General features: G+C 53.0%; 1 protein-coding gene across 1 annotated transcript; it reads right to left on the reverse strand.

Annotated features, from left to right (window-relative positions):
• Positions 1 to 9,768: 9,768 nt before the first annotated feature.
• On the reverse strand, positions 9,769 to 15,606 carry LOC101750114 (antigen WC1.1-like). The gene is given in 14 exon segments (XM_040648664.2): positions 9,769 to 10,140; positions 10,354 to 10,506; positions 10,701 to 10,796; positions 11,059 to 11,196; positions 11,434 to 11,469; positions 11,627 to 11,941; positions 12,013 to 12,069; positions 12,200 to 12,514; positions 12,724 to 13,039; positions 13,041 to 13,432; positions 13,578 to 13,883; positions 14,100 to 14,408; positions 14,607 to 14,921; positions 15,516 to 15,606. Coding segments are annotated over 14 exon segments (2,967 nt in total). The 5' UTR covers positions 15,583 to 15,606; the 3' UTR covers positions 9,769 to 9,988.
• Positions 15,607 to 18,455: the final 2,849 nt, after the last annotated feature.

The raw sequence follows: 18,455 nt of genomic DNA on the forward strand, positions 1-18,455 counted from the left end.
AGGGAAGGGAAGGGAAGGGAAGGGAAGGGAAGGGAAGGGAAGGGAAGGGAAGGGAAGGGAAGGGAAGGGAAGGGAAGGGAAGGGAGGGAAGGGAAGGGAAGGGAAGGGAAGGGAAGGGAAGGGAAGGGAAGGGAAGGGAAGGGAAGGGAAGGGAAGGGAAGGGAAGGGAAGGGAAGGGAAGGGAAGGGAAGGGAAGGGAAGGGAAGGGAAGGGAAGGGAAGGGAAGGGAAGGGAAGGGAAGGGAAGGGAAGGGAAGGGAAGGGAAGGGAAGGGAAGGGAAGGGAAGGGAAGGGAAGGGAAGGGAAGGGAAGGGAAGGGAAGGGAAGGGAAGGGAAGGGAAGGGAAGGGAAGGGAAGGGAAGGGAAGGGAAGGGAAGGGAAGGGAAGGAGGGACGGAGGAAGGGAGGGCACCCTAAGGGCATCCTTGAGATCCTGATTCCTCGTGATGTAGATGAGAGAGTTCACTCCTGGAAATTCCACCAAATGGTGAACGGCCACCACCAGCACTGGCAAACAGGGAGACAACAGCCAGGTGAGGGAGGCACGTGGAAAAGGCTTTGTGCCATCCCTGATCAGAGGGCATCCTCAGCACAGCCCTGAAGATCTGCACATAGAACAGCACAATGACAGTGATGCAACCAGAAAACACAAAACCACAGAACGTGAGGAGAAGCCCAGTTTCCCTGACGTAGGTGTCTGAGCAGGAGAGCTTGAGGATCTGGGGGATTTTGCAGAAGAAGAGGTCAACAGCCTTACCTCGGCAGAGTGGCAGGGCAAATGTATTGGCAGTGTGCAGCAGAGCATGGAGAACTCCACAGCCCCAGGCAGCTGCTGCCATGCTGGCACAAGCTCTGCTGCCCAGCAGGGTCTCATAGTGCAGGGGCTTGCAGATGGCAACGTAGCTGTCATAGGACATCACAGTGAGAAGGGAATATTCTGCTGACATCAGAAAGACAAACAGAAAGCACCGTGCAGCACATCCAGCTGCAGAGAGAAAATTTTCCTCACTGTCATTTAGGAAACAATCAGTTCAGGCTGTCCACCAGGCTTGTTACTAACTGCTCAGTGCCTGCCCCTCGCTCAGTTGGAGTATGGCTGCACACACAGGTTGCTCTGGCAAAGAGCCCGGACTGTCCAACTCCTGTCTCCCTCAGTCTCAGCCCAGTTCCGGGGAGAATGAGGAAAGGAACGTGGTGAGGCTTCTGAACGACATGGTGGGAGTTGAGGGAGGTTAACATCTCCCATTAGCACTGCTGTTGCCAGAGACTGCTGGAGAGAGAATAGGAGCAGCGCACAGAAATAGGGAAGAACTGAAGATGCAGCGATTCCTGAGGAAAGCAAAGAAGCAAGAGACAGCTGTGCGCTCCAGAAAGCCTTGTCCTCACCCAACAGCTCACACACCTTCCAGACTGCACAGTCACAGGCTGTGACCCTCAGCCTCTTTTATCTGCAGAGCAAAAGGGGCCCACAGTCAGGAGAGATGCACCTTTGCTGTGCGGAGCTGTGGTTGCAGAGGAGCAGCTCACGGCCTGGAGCCATGGCCTTGGAGGCAGAGGCAGTGCTGAGTGGGAGGCCAGAACAAGGGGCTTGCTCACAGGAAGGCATCTGCAGTGCAGGGACAGATAGCATCCCAAACCCACCCTGCAGAGCCTTTCTCTCCCAAGTTCCCTCTGCCTCTGTCCCTGGATCTGCAACCTGGATCTGTCCCTTGCAGCACCTGCTGCCCACATCTCCTTATCATTACTCACAGAACCCAGCCCAGCCCCTGCACACTCAGCTGTGCCCTGCAGACCCCTCCTGGTAGCAGGACAGTGTTCAGGAGCATCTCCCTGTTTGCAGGTACCCAATAGCACATCAGACAAACCCTGATGCGGTCAGCAGAGGGATTCTGGTGCTGTCTGTAGTCAGAGCAGTGGGTGCGGGGAGTTTGTGACGTGCCTGGCAGCTCTGATTTTGGCCCGGTACAATAATTAAGAGTGTCAATGACATACTCAAAATCACTTTCCATTTCCATTAGGATAAAATTAAGGCACAGACACCACAAAGTTCTTACCTTAAAGATTCACCCTGCCTTCTTGATATACGTGGAAGTCTCAATGGAAGTGCCCCAGAACAGACAGACTCGTGCCCCAGGCAGCAGCTGTGGCAGCAGAAGGCCCCTGCCCTGCCGGGGGGCTCCTTCCCCCCACACGACTCCCCGCAGCACCCTGGGCAGCTCCCCAGGCAGGCTGAGTGCTGAGCCCCAGGGGCTGTGTGCCGGGCAGGGACTCTGCCGCCTGCCAGGCTCAGCACTCAGCCTGCCTGGGGAGGTCCTCTGCAGGACAGCCCTGGGCACCCGGCTGCAGCCCCGGCTGCACAGCCTGCAGCCGACATGGGACACGGAGCTCTCAGCGCTGTGCTCTGTGCTGCAGCAGGAGCAGGTCCTTCTTCAGAACAAAAGAATGCACAGTGCCTCCAGCCTGATTCGCTAGGGGATGTCCCAGCCTAGTAATCCACTCAGGAAAAGTCCCCGCATTGCCTCCAGTGAGAAGCTGGCAAACGCAGCACAGGCCTTCATGAAAGCCATGCCATAATGGTGTTGGTGCTTGTTAGACAACTTCTACCCCACAAAGAGGTCTCCTGAATACCAATACCATGGTGAAGGCAGAAGGTCCATCTGGGCTAAAGCCATTATTCGAATGGATATTCTAAATATGTAAAAGTGCACTGAGCTCTGACAGTGACGGCAGAGGAGACAGCTGAGAAGGAATGGAAATGGATTAAAGAGGAGAATATCCGTGTCTGTTTCTGGCTTCCTGGTCAGGAAGAAAAAATGCCCTCTGCAGACAGGCATTGTGTGCCTTGTGGTTTAAGGAACTTGATCCCATCTGGGGCGTTATTCACTCCAGTATGTTCTGGAAAGAAAACGCAGCAGGACATAAGCCATCCAGAAGATTCCTGGAAAGCACAGATGAGAGCTGCCTGACGCAAACCACAGAGGAACCAGAGAGGAGAGGTGCCCTGCAGGATCTCATACTCATCAGCAAGGAGGGGCTTGTTGGGGATGTGAACATAAAAGGACCATGGGCTGTAGAGACTGCGAGGTGGTGGAGCTGAGGCTTCTGAAGGGAGGGCAGAAGACAAGCTCACAGCCCTGGGCTTCAAGAGAGCAGAACTTGGCTTCTTCAAGAGTCTGTGGGGTATGGTCCCACACTGTAAGGCTCTGGGGACAATAGGGATTCCAGAAGTTGTTTAATATCCATGGGTCACCTCGTGCAAGCAAAGAGATTCACCCCAAAGAGGAGGAAATCAGGCAAAAACGCCACAAGTCCTACATGAATGGGAAAAGTTCTACGTGGACAAATCCAAACATAAAACAGAAGCCCAAAGAAACCGGAAAGAAGAGGAGGAAACCTGGCAACAACACAGAGACCTTATCAGCATACACTTGCCTGGACAAATTCAGGAAAGCTAGAGCTCAAAAGCTATTCACTGTTCCCAGACGTGTCAAAGACAGTAAAAGCTTCTAGAAAAATACAGGTGACAGAAGGAAAGATAGGGAGACTGTGGGTCCACAGCTGAATGGAGCAGGGTACCTGTTGGGAAAAAAACGTGGAAAGTGTTGTGATACTCAGTTCCTTCCTGACCTCACTCCTTTTTAGCCAGTCTGGTCTTCATGCAATTCTGAGGGCCAGAGGCTGGTGGAAAATTTTAGCACAAGGCAGATGTACCTGTGGTGAAAGAGGAAGTGATCAGGGTCAAGCAAACAGAACATACAGGATCTCGAGTTGGAAAGGAATCATGAGGGTGATAGAATCATACCATACCTTGGACTGAATTGATGACTTCAAAGGAGAAGGCTGATGTGAGGAAAAGGGATGAAAATCCCACGGGGCCAATGTGAGTAGGGATGGGCTTGGGGAGGCTGAGGAGAAAGTGTGTCCACACTGTGAAAGAGCAAACCTCATTAGGAGACACCTGGGATGAATATTGTCTGCAAAGTGCTGCCTTAATTTTCTCTTAGTACTGGAGAAAAAAATGAAGAAATAAATAGACTCATTAAATGTACTTTGGGCTCTTCCTCTTTGAGTGCACTTCTGATAGCTCTCCAGTTAGCTGTACAGGTTCTGAAGACTTGAGGAAGATGTCAGGAAGACACAGAGCACTTGAGGGCCCTCTGGGTTGTATTGGGCCCCATGGGGTATTTGGTGCTGAGCCCATCATCCTCCAGTGCTGAGAGAAGGTTGCACAAAGTGTTCAGGAAGATAAAGTCAGAAGGAAGTTTCTTGGAGTATTAATGGGCCCCACTGAGAGCCATTACCAACACAGAACCCCCAGGGACTTGTTAGAGCAGATAATTGGAAGCCGTGAGTACAGGGAGACAAAGGCACTATGCTGGTGGCTCTGATGTTGAGAACAGCATCCTTTGCCTCATGAAGCAGAAAGGCCAAGCCCTGATGCCCAGACCATTGCAAGGGATATCCTGTCCCTGATGCAGGATCAAGACTATTCCTGGGGCAGTGGGAGCCTTTGCAAGGGGCACAAGGAGGCCATGAGACTCCAGTCCCATGAGGACAGTGTGTCCCCTCACAGTTGTCTGAACCACAGACACCATCCACAGCCTGTTGGACAAAGACCTTGGCTCTGTCAGGGCCTTTCGACTTTGCCAGCCACCTCAGCCATCTCCATCACGTGCTGTCCTACACTGTCCCATGCCTGCACCTGTTTCCCTGCAGGATGTAGGCACCATGCCTGCTTCCCACCACAGTATCTCTCTGCCTGGACTGCTGCCTCTGACCTCAGTGGATGTTCTTTGAAACACAGAGCTGTGGGCTGATCACAGAATGCCTCTGGGTGATCTCAGGCACCATAGCCCCATGCAGGTTCATGCTATTACAAATGTTGCCATACTGGTACCGAATCAAGGGCCATGGGCACTCCCCTCATCTGGGTGGCTGCACTTCTCACACTGCAGCTCAGTAAACTCATGGCCGTGTTCATATTTATCGCCTCTGGCTTGTGCGGCATCGTTCTTCATACCCTTAATAATGCCACTCTGCTTCAGGTTGATCCTCATCCAGCCAGGTTGGAGCCTGCATGGATGCAGTAGAGATTGCTAGCCCTCTAGTGCCATAGATAATTGGAAGGAAAGGATTCCTTCTCCTTGTAAAACTTCTGAGGTTTCTGTTTGCTGAGTCCAAGAGTTGTTCAAAGTCCTTTTGGAATGTGACTCAATCCAATTACTGGAGGAGATGGTCTGACGTATATATATACCTGGAAGAAGATTAAGGCAGCCAACAAGACCAAAAGCTGTCCATTGATTTATTACAAATTCTAAGCTACCAAGGAATGCAGGGAAGATGGGGAAGTTAGCAATAGTAAAGGGAGGATTCCTAGCAAACAGTTTAGAGGGGACAGTCACCGCCAGGGATCCAGCAACGTCTCATTGGTGCGTAGGGAGGCAGCAAGTCGGTCAGCAACGTCTTGTTGACATGCACAGCTGCAGGTCAGTGGAGGGGTTACCCCTTCTTCCTCGGAGTTCTTTGGGTTTTTATCCTCTCCGTAGCATCCTTTTGTTTGCCGGGGCAGCAGCTCTTTGTCAGGAGTGCTTCTGTTTGGTTTGTCAGGGGTGACAGTAGTTGCCAGGGGTACTTACATTTTGTTCACTGGGGCAACAGCATGTCCATAGTACATGCTCTTCCCGCTGGGTAATCAGCAGTTGATGACGTGATGGTCTCAGGTGGGCTGCTAGGTATGCGCATCGGCTGCACGGTGGTCCTCTCCCCTGAGACGACCTCTGTAAGTCAGCTTGAATGCCCACAAGAAGCAACAGCCAAAAAGGTTTCTCCTGGCTGCCCAGGCACATTTGTTGCTCTTTCTGCTGTGCTCATGGTAACCACTGACCTCAGAAGCTTGTTAAGCAGCTTATGTCTCGGATGGGTGCCACTGGAAGAGGTTTGAGCCAAAAAGTGATCCAGCTTCTTACAAGATGTCCTTTGCTAAAACTGTGTGCTGAGACCTTGCTCAGGTACCTGGAGCTAGGGTGGATGCACAGTGATGGGCAGTGGATTCCTCTGCTCTCAACAGGGTCTGGATTCTTTTCAGGGTAACATCGGAGTGCAGTCATCCTCCATCCATAAAATTTGCAAGCTGAGGACAACTGGAAACAAATCCAACCAGCTCCTCTGACCTTGCACTAAACTGAGGGGAATCCCTTTGCTTCTCAGGTCTCACAGCCATTCACACTGAGTGCAGCTGAGGTGCTTAGGATTTCTGACTTCATCAAACACTCCTGGGGCATGTAGAGGGGGAGGTAGGTGTGCAGAAAAAAACATATTTGGGATCCATATTTTTGGTATTGAAGTGCAGTAATCTGACAAATTCTGAAAAGAAAACCAGTCTCCACACCACCAACATATTCCCATCTACTCTCAGGGACAAGATTGCTTCCTCGGGAGAAGGAGAGCAGATTCAGACACACATTTATGCACTGAAAATATAAACAAAGCAGATTCACTCCTCAGAAGAACTGAAATGAATGGAAATCATTTACCACAAGCATAACAAATGCAAATGACACTAAAGGAAGGGATCTGAGGGTTCTGGTAGTTGGCAAGTTGACCATGAGTCATCAGTGTGCCCTGGCAGCCAAAAGGCCAGCAGTACCCTGGGGTGCATCAGGTCCTGCACTGCCATCCAGGCAAAGGAGGAGGTTGTCCTGCTCTGTTCTGCACTGCTGCAGCCTCACCTCAAGCGTCAGGTGCAGTTTGAGTGTCACAGTGGAAGAAGGACATCAAACTATTTGAGAGCATCTCTAGGAGAGCTATGAAAACAGGGAAGTGTTCAGAAGAGGAGCATGAGGAATGGCTGAAGTCTCTTGGTTTGTTCATCCTGGGGAGGAGGAGGTTGAGGGGAGATCTCATCATAGCAGCTTCCTCACAACCACCATGACTGTCAGTGTAACAGGGGCTCAGTGTGTGCCAGGATGCTCAGGTAAGTTCCCGGATCCAAGGAGACATAGGGTTCCTTTGCTTTTTCCTCCCCTAAGGCGTTGAGACCCCTCTAGGGACCCTTAAAAGACTCTGTCCTTGAGAACAACAGAAATTCAGGCATGGGGGCAGGCCAGGAGACAGTCTTGATGCTGAGCTTCAGGACCCCCACACCTTGAACTGGAGTGCTAAGGGCAGCCAAAGCAGCAGTACTTGTTGGTAGAGGTGGGTCTGTGTTGCAATTTAGCAACACGGCACAGGGTTCTTGAGCCAGGAGGATTTCTTTATTGCTGTGATGATTGTGATCATGATGTATGTCTCTCTATCTCTACTGTTCCAAGCAAACCTTTTATATTCTAACACACTTATTCAGTACATTTCTACTAACAATCCATTGGCTAGAAAGCAAGCAAATTCCGTAACAAGTCTTCGTAAACAGCAGAGAGTTTATCTTATGCCTAGGTACAAAACACCCCTGTTTATTCAGACCTTGTCTCCTTTCCTGAGCCTCATTACCAGCGAGTCGACCTTCAACGAGGCCGAGCTGACCTCTGTATCTCCCACAGGTCTGTACAATGGAAGGGTCTGTGAAAATATTTGCCCCTGCCAGAAGGCCTCACAGGACATCTCATGGGATGGTTAGGGGATGAACCAAAGGCCTGTAAACTGATGACACTCCTCTACTACCCCTCTTCTGATGGAACTCAGAATACCGTTGGCATCCCAGGCTGCAAGCACAAACTACTGGCTCATGATCAGTTTCTCATCTACCAGGACACCCAAGTCCTTCTCTGCAGGAATATTCTCTAAGAGCTATTCTCCCAGCCTGTCCTCATATCTGGGATTGCCCCGACACAGGTGCAACACTGCAAGCCAGCCACTGTGATGGTAAGTAATTGCATTGTGGATAGATAGATAGAAAGATACTGTTATCATCACATTTTTGCTTCCATTCTTCTTTTTTTTTCTATCTTTGTAAATAGTTTTTGTCTCACTGTATGTGTTCTACACCTTTTTTTCCAATTCTCTCCCCCTATTCCCACCAGGAGAGAGGAGAGTGAACGAAAGGCTGTGTGGGGTTTTGCTGCCTGCCAAGTTAAACCACAGCACTCAGTGAGTTGTTTCAGTACTCCTGAAAGGTGCCTGGGTGCCCATGGTTACTGCTTGGGTACCCTGGACAGACTATTGTCTTCTGTGGTTTGATGTGCTCTGGCACACCAGAGCAATTGCTCAGTTGCTCAGAAAGGCACCGGAGTGCTCTGGGATGTGGTTGTTTGCCCTGGAAGATGCTCCTGTCCCCCCGGTTGCACCAGGAAATAGAGAACAGAATGAAATAGAAAGGAATGAAATGCAATAGAATAGCTGAATGTGACCTTCAAAGGTCACCTAGTCCAACTGTCTCACCCCTTGAGGGATAGCCTAAAGTTAAAAAGTTAAAGCGTATTATTGAAGGCGTTGTGCAAATGTGTCTTGAACAAAAACAGGCATGGAACATTAACCAACTCAGTTGGAAGCCTTTACCCCCAAGTAAAGAAGTTTTGTGTAGTTCTGAGGATGCACAAGAAGCTGGGAGGGGACAGAAACTTAAACTAGCCAAAGGGACATGCCTTTTCCAGCCTTAGTGATTCTACGATTCTATGATTCTCCGATTCCCTACCCCGCGGCATCATGCTGAGCAATGACACTGGGATGAGGTGACTGGGGGCATTACTGATGCTCGATGACTGGTTAGGCACTAGTAGACTGGTGGTGAGCAACTGCACTGTGCATAACCTGTTTTGTTTGATTCTATTGCTGTTAGATAACAGGGAAGAACAACAAGTGTAAGAGCTGCAGGTGCATAAGCAGGTGTTTGAAAGTGCGTGGCTCAGTTTTCTTTTTCACTGAGAGGATGATGTGGCACTGGAACAGGCTGCCCAGAGAAGTTGTGAATGCTGCATCCCTGGAGGTGTTCAAGGCCAGGTTGGATGGGGCCCTGGGCCTTGGTCTAGGACTTGACCTAGAGATTGGCAACTCCAAGTGTGACGGGGGAGATGGCACTTACTGATTCTTGAGGTCCCTTCCGACCCAAGCCATTCTATGGTTCTGTTATTGCATTACTCCAAACCACAAGTAAGCCACTGTTCTTCACAAAGAAGTTCCTGTTGTTCTGCATGACTCCATCCTGCTTATATGAATGAACCCACCCACACGATAGACTTCTTGAGAGTGGCCTGTGGCATAGGTGAAGTCATCTAGCCTTACCTGGATTCCTTCTTCTGGTTCATCAGCATAATATGGAATACTCTGGCTTACATAAGGCTATAAGGTCTATTAGACCTTCCTATATATATAGCCCATTTTTTTTTTCCATTTGGCTGATCTGCTTTTTTATTCAGCCCACTGCCTGGCACACCTGGTAGCAGAAGTGGAGTGGGGCCATTCTCCTGGCCAGGGGCTTCGCCGTGACCTAGGGCTGCAGCCCACATCTTGTGGGGACGATTTCTCTGTCCCTCTGTCCTCTGCTTCCAGCAATGTAGAAGGAAAGATCTTCCCATTCTTGGAGTGCTTGGAGTCCACAGGTACCAAGGCAGCAGGAGTCAGTCTCTCCTACTGGGGAACATCATGGGACTTTGCAGAGGGTCACATTGGCTGCCCTGGTTGGCGTAGATTCATCAGGAATACTTCCCAGGCACCATGGCCCTGAGCCCAAGCCCACTGTCCCCAAGAAGTGCCCCAGCCCAACACTGTGCCCTTGTGCTCTGCTTATCCAGACAGCCTCACAGAGAGATGTCCCAAAATATGGGCAGGCAAGCAAAAGCTCTGGGTCAAAGCTCTCACAGTGTTTTAATAGGAACCAGTAGCAATGCACAACATAAAAGAAGAGGAATAAAACTTGGAGGAATTGCATGGCTGTTTCTGATGCCCCTGTGAAAAAAGCTGCTGGCACTCACGGCTCTCCCAGCGGCACTGACCTCTCCTTTGTGTCTACACCCAACTTCATGGCAGGGACAGAGTCTCTTGTCCCAGAGCTCAGGCATCCTAGCGCTCTGGTGTCACAGCCTTTGTGTCCAGTGGGGTTATGACAGAGATCTCATCAGCATCATCATAGCCCGTGCTCCCAAGGGACAGAGGTGAGGTGTCTCCATCAACTTCAGGGGCTCCGGCACTTCTCCAGGAGTGCCGACTCTCTCCTGCAAGCAGCAAAGACAACTGTTTGCCCCATGGGGTGCTCCTCCTGGGTGGTCCATCACTTTTCTCCTCTGTGGGACATTCAGCCTGCTCTCCCAGTCCCTGTCTCCCCATGGAAGTCTCCCAAGGAGAGTTCTCCAAGCCATGAGGTGAGGCTCTCATTACTGCCCCAGGGATGGCACCCAGCAAGCTGCAGCACTGCATTTCCCTCTCACCTCTGGCAGCATCCCTGGGTCCCTCTCCGTCCTCCTGTGCCCTAGGCACTTGCCAGTCTCCCTGCCCTGGGACAGGATGCTCTCCAGGGTCAGAAACCTCCCTGGCATCATCATAGCCTTCCACTGGGGAATCACCAGGCAGAACAGGGATGTCTGTAAAAGAGAAGAGGGCAGATAACAGCGATAAGATCCTCCTCCTCACTATTCCTATGGTAGGAGTGCAGCTTGGCTAGGGAGCTCTCTGAACTGGAGCCTGGAAAGAAGCACAGCACATGCTATGGTTTGAGCTCTGGGCTCGACTGGAGAAAAATATTGACAAATGTGTTCCTGCTGCGACCTGCACCCACCTGAGAAACTGAATCTCATTTTCTTCTCCCTCATTGGGCTGTACTCAATCTCCTCATACACAGCTTCAGAGAAGGGCTCCCCAGATCTCCTGGAGTCTGGAGACAGAGACAGGGCTGGCCAGGGGATGGGCAAAGAGGGACGAGGCCCTGCTGTGCTTCCCCAGCCTCATTCTGCCATTTCTCCCCACACTCCGTTATGAACTCCCCCCACCTCTGGGCTCTCTCTGTTGCTTGTTGCTGGATGTCAGTGGAGTGACACAGCACATGCTCCCCTCCCCCAGCAAAGTCCGTGCACATCACTGACATTGCTAAGCCTTTCCAGGAGCTGTTTCCGCCGCACTGCTGAGTCAGGACCTACCTCTGTGCCGAGCTCTGGCACTTTGCATCTGCCTTGCCAGGAGGGCCAGGAGTAGGCAAATAAGGAGCCCCAGGATGATGCAAATGATGACAGGCACTGAGACTCTCCTGCCGATGGTCGCATAGTCCAGAATGGGGTCTGCACGGGCAGAAATGTGGCAGGAGCAGCACCAGGCACGTGAGAGTTGGGGGCACGAGGCAGTAAGGGGGAGAGGGCCAGGGGATGAGTGATGGGGCACCTCCCACCCTATTGGGCACGTTATGACCCTCCCCATATCCACCAGCCTGGTGCCTCTTCCTGGGCATTTCATATCCCAGTAAGAAGCCCCAGTCCTGAGTCCTGGGGAGACCCAGTTTCAGTGGGAGGAGATGATACCTCTTTGTGGGGGGGATGCTGTCACGCTGGTTGCAGCTGCAGAGAGAAGCTGAGCTGAGATGTGGGTTTGTGGTACCAGATCACTGGCTAATGTACCCACCCAGATTGTCCCTTCTTCAAGGCTGGAACGCAGCCCAGAGCTCTGCCAGAGCTCTGGACCGTGAGTAGAGCCTACGTAACCCCAGCCACTCACCCAAGCAGTTCACAGCTGCATCTTCCTTATGCCGGCAGGCACCGCCATCCCCAGTCCGGGCCCAGCAAGCCTGCAGAGATGGCTCCGTGCCCCTGCACTCCACCTGCTCCAGCCAGATGGGTCCTGTCCCCTCCCCAAACGCAGCCTCGGCCAGGGCAGACACCGCAGGGCCACAGCCCAGCTGCCTGCATGCCACCTCGGCATCCTGCATGTCCCACGAGTCGTCGCACACAGTTCCCCAGGAGCCACGGTGCCAGACCTCCACTCTGCCCGAGCACCCATCCTTGCCTCCCACAGCACGGATCTTCTCCCTGTCTGCAGAGGCAGTGACCTCCCATGGCACCAGCGTGACTGGGCCAGAAGTCACATAGAGAAGGAGCTCCCACCTGTGCAGCTCGTGGAATTGGGGCACGCAGCTACCGGCGTCCTTTCCGGCTTTCTCCCTGCAGAAGGAAATGTAGCAGTGAAGGAACCTGTGCAGAGGACAGCGGGGAGGACCTCTGCTTGCACCTCCCCATGATGCCTTGGTCACGGTGAGGGAAGCAGGATCTTGTGCCCGGGTGGCTCGCTTACCGTTGCAGGTGATGTTGGTCTCGTCTCGCACATCATCATACGACTGCAGTTCCCAGGGATCAGAGGGGCACTGCCAGAAGGAGCTGTTGCTCTCCCCACACTGCACGTGATCCAGCCACGCGGTGCCATTCACCCTGCCATAGAAGATGCTGATTTCCTGGGTCCCTCCATCCCCACAGCCCAGCTCCTTGCACACCAGTGACGCCGTGTGAGGAGTCATCGAGTTGGAGCCAACACTCCCCCACATCCCATTGTAGAAAACTTGCAGGCGCCCGGAGCAGCCATCGCTGTTCTCCAGCCTCAGGGCCATGAATTCTGCAAGGAGGAAAGGCCCCAGGGGGAACTTGCTGGTTTGGGGCTGGCAAGAGGAAACCCCCTGTGCTCCCTGCTCAGGATTAGGGTGGCTGTGCTTCCCACTGCCCCCAGCTGGACTGGTGGATGGGGCATCCCCAGGACAGGCTCGGGAAGCGGCCTTTGGTGGCCTCAGCCCCCCGGCCTCCCTGTCGCGGGCTCCCAGCACACACCTGAGCAGACGACTCCCGCATCCTCCTTGTGCCCGCAGTCGTGCTGTCCCCAGGCCTCAGCAGAGCAGTTCCAGAGAGCAGTTTCGTCTCCAGAGCAGTTCACGCCATCCAGCCAGATGTGCCCAGAGCCCTCCCCAAAGCGAGCCGAGCCGGCCGCCTCCACGGCCCATCCGCAGCTCAGCTGGCGGCAAACCACGTTGGCGTCGGCCGTGTCCCAGGCATCGTCGCAGACCGTGCCCCACTGCCCCCGGTAGTAGATCTCCACTCTCCCTGCACATCGCCCAGCCCCGTCCACCAGCCGGACCTGGCGGCTCCCTGCAGTGGGGGGAAGCCCCAGCTGTCAGAGGCTGGCTGCCCGCCCAGTCCTGCATCTAGAGGACGCGCTGCTCACCCTGGCACACGGCCCCCATGTCCTCCATGATCCCCGTGGCCTCGGGCAGGGATGTGTTGCAGAGGCTCAGGTTGGCCTCGTGGCCTGCACATTGCACCCCACGCAGCCCCACGGGGCCCGTCCCTCGCTCGGCCCTCGGCACAGTGTAGGCTGCCTCTGCCTCCCCGCAGCGCAGCTGCCGGCACACCACGCTAGCGTCCTCCATGTCCCACTGATCATCCAGGACTCTGCCCCATGTCCCGCGCTGGAAGATCTCCACGCGCCCGTCGCACCGGCTCCCTCCACCCACCAGTCTTAGAGATGCGTTGTGAGGCGGGCCTGGGGAGAGCAGAAATGCCACAAATGCACACTGCAGGATTTCTCCGGGGAGAGGTTCAGCCTGGTGATGCCAGGGGATCCCCGACTTTTGGGTGGCCATGTGGAACACAAGGTGGAATTCCTGCAGCATTATCCTGACACACACCTGAGCAAATGACGGCAGCATTGTTCTCATGGGAGCACGGAGAGGCCCCCAGGGCGGTCACCAGGCACTGATCCAGGCTGGACTCAGTCCCCTCACAATGGAACGAGTCACTCCAGACCGGGCCGGTTCCTCTCCCAAAATGCCCTCCTTCAGGAACGGACACCGCAAACCCACAACCAAGATAATGGCACAGAACGTGGGCATCCAAGAGGTCCCAGTGGGAGGCACAAAGGGTGCCCCATGTTCCTTGCACCTCCACTTCCACCCTGCCCATGCATGCCGTGCTGCCATTCACCAGCCTGAACCCTGTGAATTCTGGACAGAGGAGGATGGAGGGGAGTGATTTGTGCTCTCGTTCCCTCAGGAGACAGAGGAGAGGCCAAAGGGACCACATGAAGCCTCCTCCTTCAGCACTGCCTTAGGGCTACAAAATACATCACCCTCCTGACCTCACACTCGACACAGTCCTGTCCCTGTCCCTGGCACACACTCAGTATCCAACAGCCTTCCCTGAGCCCTTACGTGTGCAGCTGACAGCAGCAGTGCTTGTCTGGGTGCAGGGCTGGTCCTGAGGAGTCCCCGTGGGGCAGGAGGAGAGGGTGGATTCATTCCCCACACACTGCAGCTCTCTGTCCCAAATGGGACCGGTCCCTTCTCCAGAGGGACTTCCTCTGGTGACGGACAGGGCTCTGCCACACTGAAGATCTCTGCAGACCACATCAGCAGCTTTGGCACCAAAGTGTGAGTCACAGACAGATTTCCACCCTTCCCCGTCATTGATCTCCACTCGTCCTGAGCAGCGGCTGTCCCCTCCAACCAGACGGACAAATCCTGGAGTGAACAAAGGCACCTGTGGGGTTCCAGAGCCCTCTGGCAATTCCATGCCCATGTCCCTCCTCACCTCCACCTCAACTGGGGACCCATGGCCATACCCCAGGGACCAGCAATAACAGCACAACTGGCCACATACGATATCTACTTATTGATCCCCCAAATCTAGTCAGAGGTCAGGAGTGGCTAGTACCTCACCTGTACATGTAACTCCAGCATCATATTCATGTATGCAGTAATGTTTACCCCATCCTCTGTGTGTGCAGTCAGACAGGGCAGACTCGGTGCCTTGACAGCGGACATAATCCATCCAAATGGGGCCAGATCCTAGCACAAATCTTTTACTCCGTACAGCACTGATTACTGACCCACAGCCCAGCTGCTTACAAACCACCGCTGCATCCTTCTCATCCCAGCCGGTACGACACACAGTCCCCCACTGGTCCTGGTGTTTCACCTCCACTCTCCCATCACAGCGCCCGCTGCCATCCGCCAGCCTCACCTCTGCTGCCCCTTCAAACATCAACATGAGATATTTCAGGAGAGACCCAGGCCCCAAAAAGGGGCACCCCTGACACCCAGGCACAGTCACAGTCACAAGATCTGGAGTGGGAGATGCGCATTGCCTGTCTCAACATCACCAGACTCACTACCATCCCCAGGGCTTTCCATGTTCCCAGGAAGTACCACACTCATCCCGAGGATCACCCCAACCCAGAAGATCACACCCTGCTTGACCGGAATTCTCAGGGATGACCCTGAGGAGTCTGGCTGTGCTCTGAAGAGTACTGAGTGCCACCAATACCAGCTGGGCCACCAGCAGCATCAAGAGCATTGTGCTGGTGAGCAAGGGACACAGAAGGGTGCTTCATTGTCTGGAAATATAACCAGGGCTGCCATAAAGTCGGTAGTCCTGGAAAATTATGATACACTCCTCCACCCAGAAAGACACAGAATAAAGCGCAAGGTCCGTGTACTTCAGCAACTTCTGCCCTTGTTTCAGTGGCACTTAGAAAGAAATCTCCTTCCCAGAGGGATCCCAATGACCAATGGTGCTCACTGGCCCCAGGCCAGCTTGGACTTCTGGTCAAGGGAGTTGGCACTTACCTCTGCACAGCTGCACCCAGAGGAGGAGCCACAGCACCTGAGGGGATAGGAGTCCTTCTGTCCCCATCCTGAGCCTCCTGTCCTGCTGGCACAGCCCTACAGTGCCCAACTATCTGCTACAGCTCCTGGGGACTTTGGGGGACAATGACAACAGGAGAGCAATATATCTCTAATATATCTCTGCAGCTGATTACGCAGAGGCAGAAGAAGCCAATCAAAGCAGCAGTCTCCTTTTTAGACTTTATCAGAAGTTGTCTCCCCTCCAAGGCAGCCCAGCCCTCCAATGAACTTCTCCGGAGCTGTTCATGACCATATATGAGGGACGGCTCCGCTGTGGGTGTCATGTCAGCTGTGATGGGTGTCGCTGTGATAGGAATCACCATGGCACCGCGTTGGCTGTAGGAGGACAGGGGTCTATCACCATATCACTACTTGCACTCTGCAGGAGCGCTGAGCATCTCTTGTGCTGCAAATGCCCAACAAACCAACATGTGAATGTCCAGCTGGCCCCATGCTGCAGGATCCACAGGGTTGGGACTGCACCAGGGCTGCGTATGTAAGGGAGGGGAACAGCCCCTAGCCCTACTACAGACCTTGCTGTACAAGGAGCAGTACAGGGGAAAAGTCCTTGGGCAAGGTCAGAGCCCCATACTGGAAGAGCCGGCTCACCCATTCTTCCATGATGAGCCCCATGTTGGGTCCCCAGAAGGAACAGGAGCTGGGACAGATCCTGCACTGGCAGCAGAGTAGAACCTGCAGACCAAGTCTAGGGGCTTAGTATTCACCATGTCACCAAAGGGCCGTTATTCCTCACAGAAGATTGGGAGTTGGAGCCCACCCACTGCTGCAGGTGCACAAACCACAGCCCCGTGTCACAGCGCTCAGGCAGGAAGACGGTGGTTTCCTCCTGGCTCTGTGCCCGGGCACGTCACTGCGGTGTCCCCGAGCCACCTTCACCACGGCTGCACCAGCCAGGGCTGCGGGGGCTGCTCCTTCAGCCTCACAGGCATGGGGCAGGGTCCTGACCCCTGTGACATCCCACTGACCACAGTGGCCACACTACGCTGAGACACATGGCCGTGGGGTAACAGCAGTGATGTGACATAGCTTATGCTGTGAGCTCATGGGTTATAGGGATGATATATAATACAAAGCACAACATGGGCTGCAGTGGGGAAGAGGATATCCATCCAGCCAGACCCAGAAGGCATTAATAACTCACAGGAATTTTGTCGACTGTTTGACAGACAGTCTGTGTATGTCCTGCATTAATGACCAAAGGATACTGAGCTGTCTTCATGTTTTTGAATTCAGATCTATGTTGCATCATATTTGCTTACTGCTTTTTCCTTATCATGTCACTTCTGAAGACTTCAGTCAGACAGCTCTCCTGAAATCAACATTCTCACACTCCATGTGTCCTTATAAATCAATGAATCTGCCACTTTTCTGGACACAGCAGGCACTCTATCCTTTCATCCATGTTACTGGTGAATGTAAAACAATATAGGACCCAGCCTCTCCTGGATTTCCTTAATGGAGCTTGGCCTCATGTTTGGCCTCAGGAAGTGACCCTGGTGTTTGGTTTTGCCATGAAACTGGTGGTGGACTTGTGAGCCCCAGCGGAGATAGGGGTACATTCTGGATATGAGGTGCACAGACAGACAGCCCAAAAGGAATTCCCAACTGTCAGTGCGTTACCAGCAGGCTTCCCTGTCAATTTTGCTGTTAAGGATGCAGAGAACAAGGCTTGGGTCAGGCCACAGCAGAAGTGGGTACGGTTGTCCCCCAGGGCTCTCTGGGGTCTGCCTTGAAGTGCTGGGACACGGGAAAATGAGTATAGGACAGCTGTTCATAGCAGAAGGCTGTCCTTTCCCCTGTGCTTTCAAAGCCTCTTGATGCAGGCAGTGCTCTATTTACCTTAGTGCCATGGCATAATTCTAGTTGGCAAACAGAGTTAGCAGCAACAGCCTTATCACAATCTCCTCTGTAGCAGAACAGGATGGAGAAATGTTAGTGGGATATGTAAAATATACATACATATATGCTACCTCTATTTGTCTGCCTGCCTATCTATCTGTCTATCTATCTATTTATGGAACATACCCTTAGCAGCTGGGCTCAGACTCTCAGTCAGTCCAGGATCTGCCCTGGGGTCCCACTCGGGGCCCCAGTTGTGGGCACCTAAGTATATAAGCCTCCATGGCCATAGCTGCAGTCCAGCTGTGGGCACAGACCACCCCAGTCACACACACACCTAAATTCATTAAGTCCCCACATTCTGCTCTCTCTGGTTTCTGACACCTACCACCCATGGTCCTTTTGGCACCCTTGTTCTTGTCTGATACCTGCATTCCCATGTACACGTCAGGCAGAAGAGAGAGAACTTCACTCAAGAAAGAGGTAGGAACAGACAGAGTTTAATGGAAGACAAGACAAACTGTACAGATCAGGTGCAGGGCTGTACCAGATAAATGTGTAGTTGACTAGCCCTTTCAACCTCCTAACCCCTTGTTTTCTTCCCACACTCGTCCCACCTTAAATCACCCAAATTCCCAGTTTTCCTGCCTTTGGAACCTCCCTAAGCATCCCTTAAAAACACTTCTGCAATCCAAAAATGCTTCTCCTCTACATAGTGTGTCCGACAGCCCTAGCAGCATTAGATACAATAACAGATAATTAGAATTACTGTCCAGAAATGCATCGTGACTGAGGGAAAAGCTGTGCTGTTGCATGGGCAATGGCATCCTTCAGGACCAGCACCACAAGCTTGTTTCTAAAGCTGTAGATGAAAGGGTTTAAGAACGGGTACAGGACAGTGTTCAGTAAAGCCACAGTTTTGTTGGTCTCCAAAGAAACACGTTCCGAGGGATGTGAATAGAGATCAAGGCAGCTTCCAAATGCAATGGCCAAGCTGGTGAGATGGGAAGAACAAGTAGC

The sequence above is a fragment of the Gallus gallus genome, chromosome 16 (genome assembly GCF_016699485.2).
Source record: "Gallus gallus isolate bGalGal1 chromosome 16, bGalGal1.mat.broiler.GRCg7b, whole genome shotgun sequence".
NCBI classification, from domain to species: Eukaryota; Metazoa; Chordata; class Aves; order Galliformes; family Phasianidae; genus Gallus; species Gallus gallus.